The sequence below is a fragment of the Thalia democratica genome, chromosome 5, assembly GCF_965202585.1.
Source record: "Thalia democratica chromosome 5, ktThaDemo2.hap1.1, whole genome shotgun sequence".
NCBI lineage: Eukaryota > Metazoa > Chordata > Thaliacea > Salpida > Salpidae > Thalia > Thalia democratica.
The window spans coordinates 56,880,314-56,898,056 of record NC_139169.1 but is presented as its reverse complement, the minus strand read 5'-3'; the positions used below and the strand labels follow the sequence as shown (position 1 = coordinate 56,898,056).

General features: G+C 25.2%; 1 protein-coding gene across 1 annotated transcript; it reads right to left on the bottom strand.

Moving 5' to 3' along the window:
* Positions 1–7,423: 7,423 nt before the first annotated feature.
* On the bottom strand, positions 7,424–14,565 carry LOC145836127 (uncharacterized). Its single transcript, XM_082943937.1, has 8 exons — positions 14,504–14,565; positions 14,101–14,243; positions 12,429–12,504; positions 12,165–12,197; positions 9,933–10,094; positions 8,434–8,642; positions 8,272–8,334; positions 7,424–8,074 (listed from the first exon to the last, which is right to left on the bottom strand). Exons 1-8 carry the CDS (start codon positions 14,526–14,528, stop codon positions 8,048–8,050), a joined length of 738 nt encoding a protein of 245 aa, XP_082800063.1. The 5' UTR covers positions 14,529–14,565; the 3' UTR covers positions 7,424–8,047.
* Positions 14,566–17,743: the final 3,178 nt, after the last annotated feature.

Here is a 17,743-nt window from a genome sequence, read left to right as displayed (position 1 = left end):
TCTTAGAGTAAATGATTTAAAATTTAAAAAGCTGTATTTTTCTAAAATCTTCTAAATTTTTTTCTGGTATTATTGTCATCATTAAAACCTAATTCAGTTTTTTTTTTTCGACTTGATTTTTTACATCATAAAAACTTATATATAATCTTATAAACAGAGTTTAACAATCTTATCACAATTTGATGATATCAAGGCACGTGATTGCTTTAGAAAGTATTAAAATACTTGTCCATAGTTTACCTCTTTCAACAATTTGAATCCCATTTTTCTATTATAAAAATTAAATTGTAACTGACTGATAGGTTACGTAAGACTATGCGAAAAACGCACCAGAACAATAGATATGTAGCGTCATCGTCTAAGCAGTTTATAACTATGAATTTTCTTTTAATTAAGCTGAGAATTATTTATAAATCTATTTATCTTTTTTTTACACATAAAGTATATAAGCCTCTTAATTCAAAAAAAAAAACAATAAAACCTATAAAAAGCTTATAAGATTTAATAAAACCACAATTTTACCCTCTCAAATAAGTAGTAACAAAGGTAGAGTCTTCATTCCGATAAAATATTTGTTTTACTCAAGCCATTTAAGCTTTACAATTACTTATAATTATAATTATTATTAGTTGCAAATTAAGTTGCTTTTCTATAAAAAATACTAAAGACAGTGTTTGTTAGATCATCAATTAATAACTTGTACTTCGTTTTTAAACATCTATGCACCTCAGGAATCGACAAACTACAGCCTAAGACGTTAAGTTTAATCGTTCATTTTATGTCTATTCATAAAAGCTAAAAAAAAAAACATTATAGTTATAAAATTTAAACAATTTGAAAAAAAAAATCGTCTTAATTTAGTAAGCCTTTACTTGCGTTATAATCTTATCATAACATGGTTGTCTAACAAATAATTTTGTAATATAGTTTTATTATAAGACTTTATTTTATTGTATGCGGAAAAAAACAGCGGCCCGTTGGTTTCTTCCTCGATAAAATCTGAAATATACAATTAAATTCATGCTGAGTTTCTTGCGTACATGATTTTATTATATATATATATAAATAAATAAATAAATATATATATATATATATATATTATATATATATTTATACATATAATAAAATCATATTAATCTAATTACATAACATCAATAGTTTAGACAGCTGTTTCGTACATGAAATATAAAACTACATGTACTCCTCAGTAAGCTACAGTTTATTAAAATATTAAACAGAAATTTTGAAATTGAAAATTTTTATAATAATTATGACGTAGCAATCGTACAGTTTATTGTACAGATAGCTGAATTTGAAAAATACGCTGTAGTTGTTAATTTATGCATTTTGGAAAGTTTGGAAAAGGTTATTTTAGAAATTTATATACCATTTGCAACTTAATATCAATAGGTTCATTTTGTTTTTTATATTTTATTACACAAAGCTTTTCAAAATCATACAAGATTTCTTTGTCAAGTGATAAATTTTAAATGAAATTTGAAAAATTTTTGTTGAGTGAATAGTTTAAAAATAACTTTAAATTATGACGTATTAATAAATTAAAATAAATACAAGAAATAGAGATTCAGTAATTGAAACTAAAGGCATGTTTATTAATAGATTGTTAATAATTTTGTTTTACCATTTAATGCTACTTGCGTATTTAAGTTAGGTCGCTCTTCTTCAATCAATATTGATTCCAGGCTGTAAAGTTCGCTTTTCTTACATCGTTTTAAAACTTTAAAATTTTGAACAATGTCAGAGTTTTGACAGGATGTGCAATTAAAAAGATGTTCAAATATTGCGCTGTTTTTATCTGTTCCACAGTGGTCTGTAATTCGTCGGAATATTTGCCGTGATGTTTCTCCAATGTAAGAGATGCTCTGATCTGCAGAGCAGGTATATTTATAAATAACATTTGCGTCAAATACTTCCGAGCATTTACTTTTGTTGCTGAAGTAGTCAGAAACCTTTTTGGTGGTATAGGCCGGTTTAATACTAATGTTGTGTTTTTGAAATATGGATGCTATTCGTTTTTGGAACCTTATTGAACAGCTTCCAACGTAAACTGTTGTGAAATAAGCGTAGTTTTCGGTTTCTGTTTTCTTTTCATTTTTTGTGTTGATATTTTCATTTTGTTTAAATGTTGAATTGTCGATTTTGTGAGCTTCAAGAAATTTGTTGATTTTGGACTCTATAAGGTTTATTGGATACTGATTCTTGAGTAATAAGTTTTTAATTTTTGTAATTTCATCTTTTTAAGCGGTAAAATTTGAGCATATATTAAGCGCTCTGTTTAGATAAAAGTTTATTAAACCGAGTTTCCAAGAGTTTATCTAAACAGAGCGCTTAATATATGCTCAAATTTTACCGCTTTTAAAGATGAACTTACAAAAATTAAAAACTTATTACTCAAGAATCAGTATCCAATAAACCTTATAGAGTCCAAAATCAACAAATTTCTTGAAGCTCACAAAATCGACAATTCAACATTTAAACAAAATTAAAATATCAACACAAAAAATGAAAAGAAAACAGAAACCGAAAACTACGCTTATTTCACAACAGTTTACGTTGGAAGCTGTTCAATAAGGTTCCAAAAACGAATAGCATCCATATTTCAAAAACACAACATTAGTATTAAACCGGCCTACACCACCAAAAAGGTTTCTGACTACTTCAGCAACAAAAGTAAATGCTCGGAAGTATTTGACGCAAATGTTATTTATAAATATACCTGCTCTGCAGATCAGAGCATCTCTTACATTGGAGAAACATCACGGCAAATATTCCGACGAATTACAGACCACTGTGGAACAGATAAAAACAGCGCAATATTTGAACATCTTTTTAATTGCACATCCTGTCAAAACTCTGACATTGTTCAAAATTTTAAAGTTTTAAAACGATGTAAGAAAAGCGAACTTTACAGCCTGGAATCAATATTGATTGAAGAAGAGCGACCTAACTTAAATACGCAAGTAGCATTAAATGGTAAAACAAAATTATTAACAATCTATTAATAAACATGCCTTTAGTTTTAATTACTGAATCTCTATTTCTTGTATTTATTTTAATTTATTAATACGTCATAATTTAAAGTTATTTTTAAGCTATTCACTCAACAAAAATTTTTCAAATTTCATTTAAAATTTATCACTTGACAAAGAAATCTTGTATGATTTTGAAAAGCTTTGTGTAATAAAATATAAAAAACAAAATGAACCTATTGATATTAAGTTGCAAATGGTATATAAATACGTTCAAAAACCTTCCTATAATAGTACTTATTTTAGAAAGGTCTTTTAAATTATTAAAAAAAAATGTTTTAAACTGTTAGAAAAATGTTTAAAACTAATCATGTTTGCGGCTTAAATTTTACTTTGTTTTAATATTTATTTAGTTTTGCTAATTTTGGTAATGAATGCATTATGTTTTGTCTTTCGTTTTTCTTGTTTAGTGTTACGTACTTATCTGATTTATCAATTTCTATTCTTTTTAAGTTACAAAGTTTGCAGCCGAACTTAATACTGAATTTTAATTTTGTCCTGTTTAATATTTTCCGTATAATTTTGTAGTCTGTATTGTTATCTTTCCATATGTTGTTCACTAGTTCTGTTGTATGTCTTTTGTTAATATTGTTGAATGATGATTTGTGGTTTCTGTATCTTTGTTTAAAAGTATTTCCTGTGGAGCCTAAATACTGCTTTGTTGTTTTATTTGATGTTATTGTTGCTTTATATATTATATTTGACACTAGGCATTGGTGGTTTATAGGGCAAGGTTCTTTACGGCAATTTCAAAGTTTATCTTTTATAGTGTTTTTATCGTCTATATTGTTATTGCTTAATATTTTATTGTTGTGTGCTATTATTTTATTTCTGAAATTACTTGTAAAACTGTATGATATTTTAATTGTGTTGCGGTTGAATATTTTATGGAATGGGTGGTTTTCGTCAAATGATGTGATTATCAGGTTTAAGAATTGTTTGCCTATTTTAGAACTTACATTTAGACTAATTGGTGGGTTTAAAAATATTATGTCTCTTTTTCTTGTTCTTTTGTTTGTTTTTTAGTAAAGTGGTCGTGTATTAAGGTGTCTTTATAATTGGCTGAATTTAATGCTTTTTAGTATTCATTTTTTACATTGTTAAAGGATTTTTCGTTGTTAGAAAGTTTTATTAGTCTTCTATTTATTGTTTTATTGTTTCATATTCAGCAAACTGTACAATAAACTGTTTCAATTACTACGTCATAATTATTATAAAATTTTTTAAATCAAAATTTTTGTTTACTATTTTAATAAACTGTAGCTTACCGAAGAGTACATGAAGTTTTATGTTTTATGTACGAAACAGCTGTCTAAACTATTGTTTTTATAGGGTTAGATTAGGGGTGGGCAACGTACGGCCCGCGGGCCGGATCCGGCCCGAAGAGTGAAAATGACCGGCCCCCAAACCTTTTTTAATTTTAAATGGAATCCGGCCCGCGGACAATATTGATCCGGCCCGCTAGTGGATGATCCGGCCCGCTAAGCATTTTCAAAATTTATATTAAAATCCGGCCAGCCAATTTAATTATCACAAAACTTGTACAAAACCTTTTTTGAACTATTTCATTAAACAAAACTGTAAGACTTTGACTTTGAAAACGTTTGTTAAAATGGCTTACCATTTTGTGGTGATAAAACACTATTTTGTTATAGTATCTTGTTCTGTTTCAAGTCAGTTGAAGTAATCCTTTCTCAAATTATCCAAAAGCAATTGTTTGTTGAACTAACTTTGATGATGTTACCGACCATAATGTTTTCATAAAAAATAGACGTGTCAAAAACTGCTGTCTTTTCAGATAAGTATTGAGTTTATTTATAATGTTTAAAAAAGTAAAAAAAAAATATCTTTTTAAACATCGACAAATTTTTTAATTCAAACTGCTCAAATTTGAATTTTTGTCAAATGTTTTAATTTTAGACTGCAATTTGCACTTTTTCTGCTATTGTTTTTTCATTAAGGACTTTTTGATTAAATATATGGTTAAGTTTAGTAATGACCAATTGATGACAATAGTTTCACTTGATAATAAGTTTGGTCGTCGTTTTGGAGACTTGAAAAATTAAGTCAAGAATTCAACATTATTTCACCACCGTCGAAGTTTGACACCGAAAATGTACTTAGCAATATTGTTAAAATTGTTAAACTTCAATGTGGCAGTACACAAAAAGAAAAGTTCAAAGCTGAAAAATTGACAGATTTTATGACTTACTTATCAAGTCAAAGTTTGTTAATTTAAAAAAGCTGACAATGAAGTCATTTGCTTTGTTTTGGTCTACATACTTTTGCAAACAAACATTCTTAACCATGTGTATAAACAAAAGTAAGCTGCGTTCAAATCTTACTGATATTAATTTGCAGTCATTACTGAGAATATCTACTTCAAATAAATTTACAAATTTTAAACAACTTGTTAAAAAGTTTTATGATCCAAAAATGTCTCACTGACTTCTTTTTAGTGTAATCATTCTTGCTAAGTTTTTTAAACTTAAAATTTAAAGTACAATGTGACAGTGTTATGTTTTAGTTTTTCGTTTAGTAATATTTTCACTAGTGAAATCGATCTTACTCTAGAAGTCTATTAAATTAAAAAAAAATTTATGCTAAAAATATATTTTAATTTCTTGTTTGTTTCAATATTTCGTTATTTTATGTTTGTACTCTTATTAAAGTATTTTAGGTGCACTGTTTGATAATAATAATTTTAAAGTACAGAATTTAGTTAAATTCCGTATGATAATTATAACTATTTGATATTTTGAAAGTAAAAGTGTTAAAATTTCAAGCCAAAGTAATTTCCTATGTAGGCTTAACTGTTTTTTAAATAAGATAATAAGAAAATTTAAAATCAAACATACAAATTTTGTTGCTTTTTTAAGATTTTTAGATATATTTTATCTATTATTGATCGAGCCAAAGTTTGTCAACTTCTTAAGATGACCATGAAACTAGTTGTGTTGTTCGATACTTCATACATTTAAAAACAAACATTTCCGACCATAAACATTAACAAGGATAAGCTAACTTCAAACCTAATCGGTATTTCAGTGCACTTGCAGATTTTCCAAAACTGTCATGTAACTAGATTTAAACAACTATAATACATGATCAACTTTAAGTGTTTCATTGAGATCTATTAATTATTTTTTTTGCTTTTTATAGTAAAATTGTCTATTATATCAGAATTATGTTTTGTTTTGTATCTTTTATACATGCAAAAAAATGTCATGAATCTTCTTAAGCTTAATTAAATTAAATAATAGTAGTTTAATATTGTATTGCTTGTTAACTTTTGAAAAAATATTATCTATATAAACTTCAGATAGGGATTTCCAAAGTTAATTAATTTCGAATAGTTAGCAGTTTTTTATGTTTTAGCTTGAAATGTTAGGCTCGAGTAACTTTTAGTAACCAAATTATAATTTTTTTAGGACTAACTAGTATTAATTCGGTCCAGAGTTATAATATACATAGAATTATGAATACTTAACTAAATTTAACATAAAATTTCATACTTGAGAACCTTGGAAATTTATATTTTGATTCAAAATTCTGAAATACCCAATCAATAAGCATCTAACCGATCCAAATCTTTTTGAATCTAGCTTCCATTCGGATCCAGATCTTTATCTAAAATTGGTATTTAGCCGAATCCGCATAATATGTTTAAAATGGGATCCGGATTTATAAAAGGATCCAGCTGAATCCAAAATATAACTAACTCGAAATGATCCGGCCCGCTGAGGACTATATTTTTCTGGATCCGGCCCGTCAACTATTTACGTTGCCCACCCCTAGGTTAGATAAATATTTAGCTTCAATTAAAATTGTCGAGCACTATCGACCACAACTTTTAATAAAATCTTAAATATAAATATATATGTATATATATATATAAAATTTATTGAAATGACGATTTTAAAAATGCTGGAACATATGAACATTTTCAAGTGGGCTCAGTAGAAGGAGTTCAAGTTTGAACATTAACCTTATTTTATATGTATATATATATGTAATCAAAAAACCAAAAATATTTTCTTCTTCAAAACGTTTGTGCAAAAAAAAAAAACGATTATAGCTTCAAACATGATTTTTAGATACTTTATTGTTTAAACTTATTACTGTCCTGGACAAGACGTTAAAAGGTACGAGTGGTGTACGACTCGATAACTAAAACGTTTTTTTGTGCATCAGGTCCTTAGACCAAATATTTAGAGCACCTTTTTTTGTCGTTAAATAAACATTATTGTAACAATTTATTGTAACTTTTTGATTTCAATATCAAAAGATAACTATATATATTTTTTAGTTAGAGCAGCAGAATAGTTATAGAACTAAACATATTTCTTATATAACACTGTGTATTTTATTGCAAGTAATTTTATCAAAAAACTATATTTAAAGTTAAAAGTTAAAGTTTATCATACATAAACTTTAGTATTAAGCCTTTTGATTGAAACAAAAACTAAATTGAAAAAAAGACCATCAAAAGTTTAAAGAAACACATTCAGTTTGTAAGTATGTATCAGATTTCAAATATCATAAAATATAAAACATTTAGTATAGTGTAAAAAAAAAATGTTCTAGTTGTTTTATATTCTAGTACAATAAATTGAAAAGTGTATTTAAAACTTGTTTCGAACCAAGTACACAAATTTATAAAAAATAAACTTTAAAACCACAAACCATATCTATTTATGAGATTGTACTTAACTATACTTATAAAAATAAAACTGTGTTTAAACTTATTAAGGCTACTTGCAGCGAGGAAAAAATATAATTCCAAAACAAAAGGCAACGTTTGTAAAAATTGAAGCATAAAGCATTTGGCAAAGTTTAAAAATTCAAATAATTGCTGTTTTAAAACAAATCTGGTAATCTTTTACTGCCTCACAAAAAAACCTGACTGGCAGTAAATATTACTTTTCTAGCAGTGAGTAAAACCACTTTGTTGCATATTTTGACGTCATACAGGGTTTTAAAGTACAAAAATTTCTTCATACGCTTTCTGCACTCAGTGGTTCCTAAATTATAAAACAAACGTGGATTAAAATGTTTAAGCCAGTATTTTTTAGCAATCTATTGTAAAGCTTTTAAGTTTTGCCTACAAAATTTTTCACCTTTAACTAAATTCCCTAACCAACGAAAACTTTAAAAGAAAAATATTACACACTATAGTTATTAATATTTTATGTAAATACTACAACAAAAATTTTCTCACTTTTTCCTTAACATCTTTTTCATTTTCCGTACCTTCTTCTTTTTTACTTAGTTTTGACCAGGCCTTAAAGTTGGACATTTGTTATTTAAGATATGTACAATGTTTTAACTATTTTTAACAGTAAAGATAGATTGTTATTTGTTTATAGAACACTTTACTAACCACAAAAGCAACGACTAATACTATCAGCACCAAGACACCAATGAGAATAGGAACCAAGAAATCTAAAGACTTTGCTTCTTCTGCTTCTACTTCTTTGACGATGTTTTCTTCAGCGGCAGTTGGTGGGTTCGTATCTGCTTCTGTTGGCACTGCAGGGAAATAGTCTATGTAATCTGGAAAGCCATAATCAATTTCTTCTCCATCTGCACCTAAATAAACAAATATATATATATATATATGTGAAGTTCTTAAATAATAAAAATTACCTTTTGTGTACATTAATTCCTAGCTTTAGTAAGCTAATAACTTTTACTTAATAAAAACACTTAATTAGCTAATTTAAACTGTTTATATATATTTATGTATACTGTAAAATAAACTAAACCAATTGAGAACTTCAAAGACTTTATTATAGTTATTTATAAGATTCACCTTTAAATCTAATTTTACAAAAAATTAATAATAAAAAATCAGTACATTATAGTTTTTGATAAATACGATAATTTATCTTTGTAACTGAAAAAAGTTTTATATAAAGCAAGAACTAAGTAATACAAACAATTTTAAGCTAACCACAGAGACTGACGATATTTTGATAATTATAGACTTGAAAGAGAATATCTTTTGACATTAAAGTATTAAATTATACAGATTAATTCAAGCGTTCAACAAAATCAAGCAAAACTTATCAAGCTTACAGATGACAATCTTTAAGTTTTATAATTTTAAGCAAATGTATAAAAGAATCTTATTATTTTTTAAACATGGCTAATTATTATAGTTTTTTAAACGCTAAAAGTAAATTAATTAAAGTAAAACGTTTAAAAAACATTTATAACAAAAATTATAGAATAAAATTCACTACATAGCTTTTAGTTTAGAATTATGGTACATTTAAAAACTATATTTAGCTTATAAAATACTTAACGTAAAAAAATTTCTTATATAATTTACAATTAACACAGTAAAAATACACTTCAGCTTTTAGACAGATACAATTATGTTCAAAAAGATTTCGATAGTTTAGCTATAATTTTTTTTAAATTAGTGCTTTGTCTCATTGAAAAAAGTATTTCATACAAAAAACCGAATATCATTCAATTTTTTTAAAGAAACTGTATTAAAATAAGCAAAAATCCTTGTGTGCCATAGTGAAATATAATATATTTCAGTGTATGTTCACTAAACGTTATCGTTTTTGTTACGTCACTTAGCAATTTATTTATGTGAGATGACTACAAGGTAACCTGCCACTTTCTTTATGTGTACTTTATTGTTGATAGTTAAGATCAATACCTTTTATATAAAACCCACACTTAGTTAAGCATTAAGTAGAAAACACTTACACACAATTACATATTTACTAACACTTTTAACTACATTAACTGTAAGCCTTTTTATCAAAACTTAATTTATAGTAACGCTAAATTAATTTGCATTTAAAGTTTTTTTATAATTTTACAAAGAAAACGGTTAAAAAACAAACAAATAAAAAATACCTGGGTTACAATTTGGTTCTGTACCGTTAACATCGAGCTTTGCAGAACACTTGCATTTATCAGTAACACATTCTGCATTTGGAAATAGTAAACAAACACTTTTCAGCATATCGCATTGGGAGGTTAAATCACAGTTTTCAACGCAATCTGTTTCTTTATCACCTTGTGGAAAAAAAAGAACCTATTTTGGTAGAGTTTTTGAAATGCTACTTATGTGTATATGGTTTGCTTAAAGTTAATTTTCATTAATTTAAAATATTCTGCCTAAAAACAAGGATACAGTTATGTAATACGTATAAAAACAAAGAGACATTTGATTCAAACGCTATTTTTAATGCTTTATAAATAACACATCTAAGTCAATGTTAATTCTTTTAACATTGTTTAAAAAAAAAGGCAAACACATGAAATTTTCCAAAAGATTATGACCTAAATTTAACACATTTTTAGATACTGTATAACTTAAGCTTAAATAAAAATAATAAAGTAAATTGCAACTTTTTTTAGGTCTAAGTGTCGTAATATTCTTAGTTTAATGTTTTTCTAGATACTGAGAAAGTGGGTACATTTGAAAAATCTTGAAACTATTTATGTAAAAGTAAATTAACAGTTTGTATAAGTTAAAGTCTACTTTCGACAAATTAAGCTTTAGTTAGAATGTGATATAAATAATTTTAATTATGCAACAGATTTATTATTTATATATTAGTTTCTAACCAATAAAAAAACTTGTTGTTTTTTGAACCAAAAATTTAAATTATCATTTTTTAATAACTTCTATAAGTTGTAAATATTATTATCAGCAGTTTTTACATACCAAAAAAGAAGGATTAAAACATTTAAATATATATTTGTATTTCGTTTTCTCCACAAAAAGACCTTTAAAGCAACACAAAACTTAATATGCCTGCTATGACGTTTATCTTTTAAGTGTTTGTCTTGTGTAAAGTCTACAATAAGGTTGTTCTGTAGTTTATAGGATAAATATATTTTTTCATTTTTTATGTAATTCAACTACTCGATCTTTTGAAAGCGTCGCAAAAGCTTTTTTATTCTTCTAAAAATTATTGATACTTTAAAGTATTTCAAGTATTTAATTTAAAAACAAAAAAGAAATTATATGTTTTAGTTTAAAAAATAAGCATAAAATATAAAGCAATAGTGTCTTACCGGTTGAAACGTAATTACGAAACCAGTAAATTATGCTTTACAATGAGTTTATTGTTAGTTTACATGTTGAATACCAATTTGCTGACAAAAATCTAAATAGCTGATGGTATTTTTTTATTTTCTCTTAAGTACGCATTTGTAGAAATTTTGTTTAATATAAAACATTGTATACAATTTTTTTTTGCTACGATGTAAACTTTACTATAGAAAATTAATAAGCTTTAAAAAAATTTATTCATTAAAAATCCTTATAAACTTTTACCCAATTAAAGTGCTGTTTTATTTCCTAACTAAGTTTTATCATACTTTGAAGAAAATTGTATATGATTTTTCTAATGATATAAAAACATTTTTTTATCAAAATAGTTTAATTATATCACAAAGTTTAAAATTTTTATTTTTCAAATTAAGTAAATAAAACTAGTATTAGAAAAACTCATCATAGGTCTAACAAGCATAATATTTCGGTCAAAGCATTATATGACAATATAACAAAATCACCTAAGCAATTAATACAGTAAATTCAAATATAGTACTGTTTTATAATTTTTTTATTTTAAAAATGTTAGCAGGTAAAATTATATATTTTAGTTTCAAAGTTTTACACTTAAAATAAACTCTAAGTTTTTATACTTAAAACCACCATAACTAACATTAATCTAGTAGTGGTTTTAAAAATAGTTTTTAGTGATGTTTTAAAAATTTATTATAGACTTAGTGTATTAGTTTATTTTTTTGTAAAGTATTTTACGTATTATTTACTAAAAATTAATTTTGTAATATAAGGAAAATAGAGTTTACAAAGTTTGTTTAAAACATAATAAAGAACAAGTAAAAGGTAAAGATATAAACCTTGAGGGTTAATTAAAAATCTATCGTTGATAACAGCATAACGTTTGTGAGTAAAAGTTGTTTTTTAAAATCAAAACCAACGAAAAATGTATTTAAAACACTATATATATTATTCAAAAAAATTAATTAAATTCCACATATAAGTTTGAATTTTTAAAATACTCTTATGAGTTGTATTTTACAGAAGCAAGAATACTAAAAAAAACTAACCTTCTACTGCATTTTCTTCCGAATTAGACTCTTCTGTAATTTCTTATTTATTAAACTTAAACTTTAACTTTTTTGTATAATAAACTTATGTTAACAGTATAACACGGTTTTATTTTTAAATAAACAACACTGCTTATTACACTTTACTAAACTAATCGTTATTTTAATTTGTCAAGTATAAATTCTGATCAAAGAAGAAAAAAATTAAAATAAAATTAAGTAATTAAATCCTAAGATATTCTTATAAATCTCTACACAACTAACCTTTAGAAAAGCAGGCAAGAATGCCTTCTAGATCGTCTACAGGTCTACATTCCTTTCCATCTTTGCAATCTATGTCCTAAAATGTTTAATAATTTTATTTAAATGTAAATAATTAAAGAATGAAAATTTGGTTTTGATAAATAGTAGTTTAAAAAAAGTTTGTTAGTATCTGTTGTGTACTATAAAATGGTTTTAATGACCCTAAAATGACAAAAAATATTTTTTATTTCTACCCTAAGACACAGAATTGAAGTAGTGTAATTTGATGAACTAAGGGAGTTGGGAACACGTCAAAATTGCACGAAGACAAAATTGTACGAGGTTACTAAATTGCACAAAGGCACAAAATTGCACGAACATAAATTAGCACCAAGGGTCAATTTTGCTTGAGTTACAGTTTCGCACGGAGTGTCATTTTTGCACTAGAGTAAAAAAAAAACAGAAAAAAAAAAGAAAAATAAAAGATAAATTATAAAAAAAACAAAAAGAAAAAAAAATACTGACCGTGGGTTAGGGGTAACAGTGGTAGAAAAAATAAAACTAAAAATAACTAATAAAAATTATAACTATACAAAAAAAAAAAAAGAATAAATAAAAATAAATTAATCGATAAGAAAAAAAGAATTTTAATAAATTAAAAATAAAGTTATCGACCGAGGGTAAGGGTTAGGGGTAACAGTAATAGTAAAAAAAACTCGTGCAAATTTGACAGCTACCCGAGGTAGATATGTTAGTTTAAAGTATAAATAAAAGGAAGAGCATTTTTCTTAAATAAAAGTTGATAACTGCCAGCTAAAATTTTAATTGTTTTTAATTTTCTCAACTAAAATTTTATAAACAACTAAAACATGTAACTTCATTTTTAATTAAAACAACAAATGTGCAAGGTGCATATAATTAGGAGAATTGAGCGTGTTTAAAAACTTAAACTTAGCTATTAAGATAAATTTCAATAAATTTAGTTTTTAGAAATAAAAACGAAAACATCGACGAAAGTCTACAGAGTCTGGACTTTCGTAAGCCGTGAGACAAGCTCAAGTTAACAAAAGTCTTGATAATACCAATTCAATCATCAGACCACAAGCCTTCGGTAGACCGAGACCGGTATCATCCTTATCAGTCAGCCACAACCGAAAAACCTGCAGTCTCAGTCTACTGAAGGCTTGTGGTCTGATGATCGAATTGGTATGTTCAAACCTTATATAAAAAAGTTGAAATAAAAAATCATGTTTCTGAATAAAACTATAAACTTAAAAATCATAAGTTTGGACAACTAAGTAAGTCATTTTACCAGTTATTCAGACATAAAATTTTAATGTTACCAATAAAGCACAATATGTTACAAATATCTATATATGTAATAAACTCATTTATTTATTTAGATAAAATTAAACATCTATGTTACTTTATCTCGCAGGAAATTATTTTTAGTTTCTAACAGTTAAAAAAATATTTTTTATATATTTTAAAACTAAGAATTTTAACTAAAACACAGTATAAAAGCTATTTAAGTACACACATCAATAATGTATGACTTTCGACAATCAATAAAGACTGACTTTTCAAGAAAAAAAGTTGTTGTGAAATTTTAAAACAAAAAACGTATGAGTGAGTTTGTACACGAGTGGCTGAAAAAGCAAAAACGGTTCAAGTTTTAGTTTGAAAAGCTTACTTCTGTGCAAGCGCATCTGCATGGGCAGGCACAGTCTCCCTCGTCCCCACATCCTTCTATTGGGGCATACTTTCCGTTTATGCAGAAGAACGCGACTTCAGAACATTTCTTGCACTCTTGTGTTGATACGAGTAAAAACAACGCTGTGAATATGATATGACATTGTATAAGAAACTTTATGTGACGTTAAAAGAAAGTTTAATACTTTTGTTAGTTTTATTTTCGGTTTTGACTCATAAAACTTAGTTCATAAAAAGACCTTTTTGTTTCATTTTATAAAATTTTACTTTTAAATTCTAATATATAAATGTAAAATGGTTAAGCTTGTACAATTAAATTTTAAAAAATTGTTAGTTTAGAAATATAAAAGAAACATAAAACGATAAAAAAGTTGTAAACTTACATGAAAAAAGAACAAGTTTTATCATTTTCTAAGAGTACCTACAAACTTTATTTTAAGTAGCTGAAAAGTTATCATTATTTTTATTTAATTAATAACCAAAACTTAAGCATTCTAATGAAGTCTCTTTATTTTTACAAAAGTATTGACTCTTGTAATAGTAATTTTAATATGACTTTTAGTAGACAAACTTCAGAAATGTGATTTCTTTATGTTGCATTTTAAGTGTTCTTCAAGTGAAGAAAGTAATGTTTGTACATACGCCCTTAAGTTGCAGTCAAAGTTACATGATGAAAAACACAAGTATTTAAGGTATTTTTATAGCCGCATTGCTAAAAGACGTTCTTTTTTATTTTCAGTGTAGCAGTTAAAGTGAAATGTTTTACGATAAGAGTAAACAGCAGTTAATTCAAAATTGCTTTAATAAAAAAGGAGTTAGGTTGTGAAAGCCTAGAACTAGTTTGTTTTTAGAAAATATTTATTTATTAGTTATTATTTAAGTAATTCTTAAATATTAAATAAAATAAATATTTAAATAAATATTAAATGTTATATTACTCTTTGAAAAATTAGAATAAAAAATGCAAATGTTTGCAAAGTGAAGAGAAACAACTTTATAAAGACGCATTTACAAGTTTACCTAATTTATAAATAAATATTTTTATGAAGTGCGGTTACGTTGAACACATTATTTACTTTCTCAAAACATCAACTTTTATCGCGCAACATAAAGAGCTTATTATTAAGAGATGAACAGAATTTGTGTTCGCTGAACATTAGTTTTAGAAAGTTTTGATTTGTATACAATTAAATTTTAGATAAAATACATTTCGTTTAGTTATTCAAATAAATAAAAAATGCTTATTTAAAAAAAATAAGAATGCATATTTTTGAATTAATGTTTAAAATTTTATTAAAAGACTAAAAAATAATTTAAGTTGAAACAAAAATGAACTATTGTACTTTGATTTTTATCTAACTTTAAATAAAATTAACCTCAATTTCTAAAAACGAAGAAAAAACGTAATAGCTTTTGACTATTTACTTGAAATATATAGTTATAAATTTATTTGTACAAGCTAGAAAAAAATTAAATAGCTGTATTATACTGTATTGTGGTTTTTTTAAGATCAGTTCAAATTAAATAATTTTTCAATTTCAAAGTTGTATTTACTATATTATTTTCAAAAATTCAAGTGAAATTTAAAAAAATTGCAAAAACGTGTAAAAAAAAGCTAACAAAATTATTTTACTCTAATTAGAACTAAAGTTTAAAACTCAGTGTACTGCTAAAGCTAAGTTTGCTTAGTTAAAAAATTACTTTTTGAATGAATGTGGAGCTTTGTACTGCATCTTGCTGCTAAACCCTACCTTTGCCTTTAATCAAATTCAAAACAGCTTTCTTCACATTTCTCTCGTTGTCATCTCCGTCGGTATTTACTTAAGGTGTTTTTGAGAGTTTTTTGAAAAAGAATTGAAGCTACTAAGCTAATGACAGGAATTATTAGATGCCAAAATTTAGTAGCATTGTGACAAAAAGAAATGTTAAGTTTTCTGAGAGGAGTTGAAACGTTTTATTGATTGTTGTATGAAATAAATTGATGTTTTGTTTTTGTTTTAAACTTTTTTCTTATTTTTAGTTGGTTTAAATATTGCTACTATAACTCAAAAAGTATTACGAAGTTTAAATTTTTCATTCTATATTTAAAAAACTAGTTTTGAATTTTATAAATTTATACCAGTTGATCTAATTTGTTGTAAAGCTTTTGCAACGTAGCTAGATTGTATTTACAATAATTTTAAAATTTAAAGTTGTTTTATCAAAAACTTATTTAATTATTATATAAATAGTTTTATAAATAAATGTCTTTAATTTAATAAGTAAATATTAGAAAATTTTCTTGGTATTGAAAACTTAACAATTTTTTATTTGAACTCTTTTTAAAGTTTTCTAATTACTCATTAAGTAATTAAGCTGTTTTGTGCTTAGTAATGAAACCTTTTGGTTGCTGAAGAAGTTTTAAAATTAGCAAAAAACATTATTAAAATTCTAAAAAACTAGTTTTTTTTCTGTTAATATTTAAACTTATATATTTTTGAATTCCTGAACAATATTTAAACCTATAAAGTATTTGTATGTATATTTAAAAACTCGGGCATTGGACAAGATTTAAAAACGTTCGTTGCAACTACAAATGTTGTAAAAAAATATTTCTCACTAAAACTTAGCACCACTATCAAGTGAAAGTATTTTGAGCAACAATAAAACTTGAAGTTATAATGTAGTATAGAATTTTAGCAGTAATAAAATATTACTTAAAATATTTAAAATATTATTCATTTTAAAGTATTTGCTTTTTTTTTCTAACATTATCAGGTCTAACTTAAACTTTTTTTTTTTAACTTTCAGTTACATCATTAACAACAATTAATAAAGTTAGATAGAAAAAAATATTTTTAAATTTATAAATTCTTCTGTTTTTATTGAGTTTTAATAGCTTGTATTGTTTTTATAGTGCTCATATAACTTATTTTATTCCCTTAATTTTTTTACAACTATTAGTTAGTTTAAAGATAATTCTTACTTAGTGTGAACTGATAACTACAAAAATCGTAAATTAAATATTTCAAAGGACTTTCGTTCGTTATAAAAACTCGCGTTAGTTTTAATAATGTTAATAGTTTATTGAACGATAAAAAGCGCTCAAAATATTTGGTCCTAAGACCTGGTGCACAAAGAACCTTAGGTTTTTGAGTTGCATACCACGGATACCGTTTAATGTCTTGTCCAGAACGTTGTCCCTTAATACGGACTTGTTTTTAAATTATATGTTATAATTATTAACATGTTTTTATAAAGCACATTAAATAAAAAAACATAACATATTCTACTAAAACTAAAAAGACCTAACATTGTCATTATTTAAATTTTATTACACATTTACATGAAAAACATTTAAAAACATTTTTAAAATACTTCTAATTTTTTGAAATTCAAAATAACTAACTTATACGTTTAATAAATTCTCTAAAACAAATCAACTCGTATTGCAATTGTTAATCTAACTACATGACGACTTAAGTTTATATATACACTTTATTTATACTTTTAAATAAATATAAGCTCCTATATCTTAAATTTTTATTGACCATATATATAAAGTTACATATCTTTAATGAAAACTTTTTAAAGTACTGTACAGTTTAAAAACAAGTTTTTTATTTTTTCTATTAACTTTCATA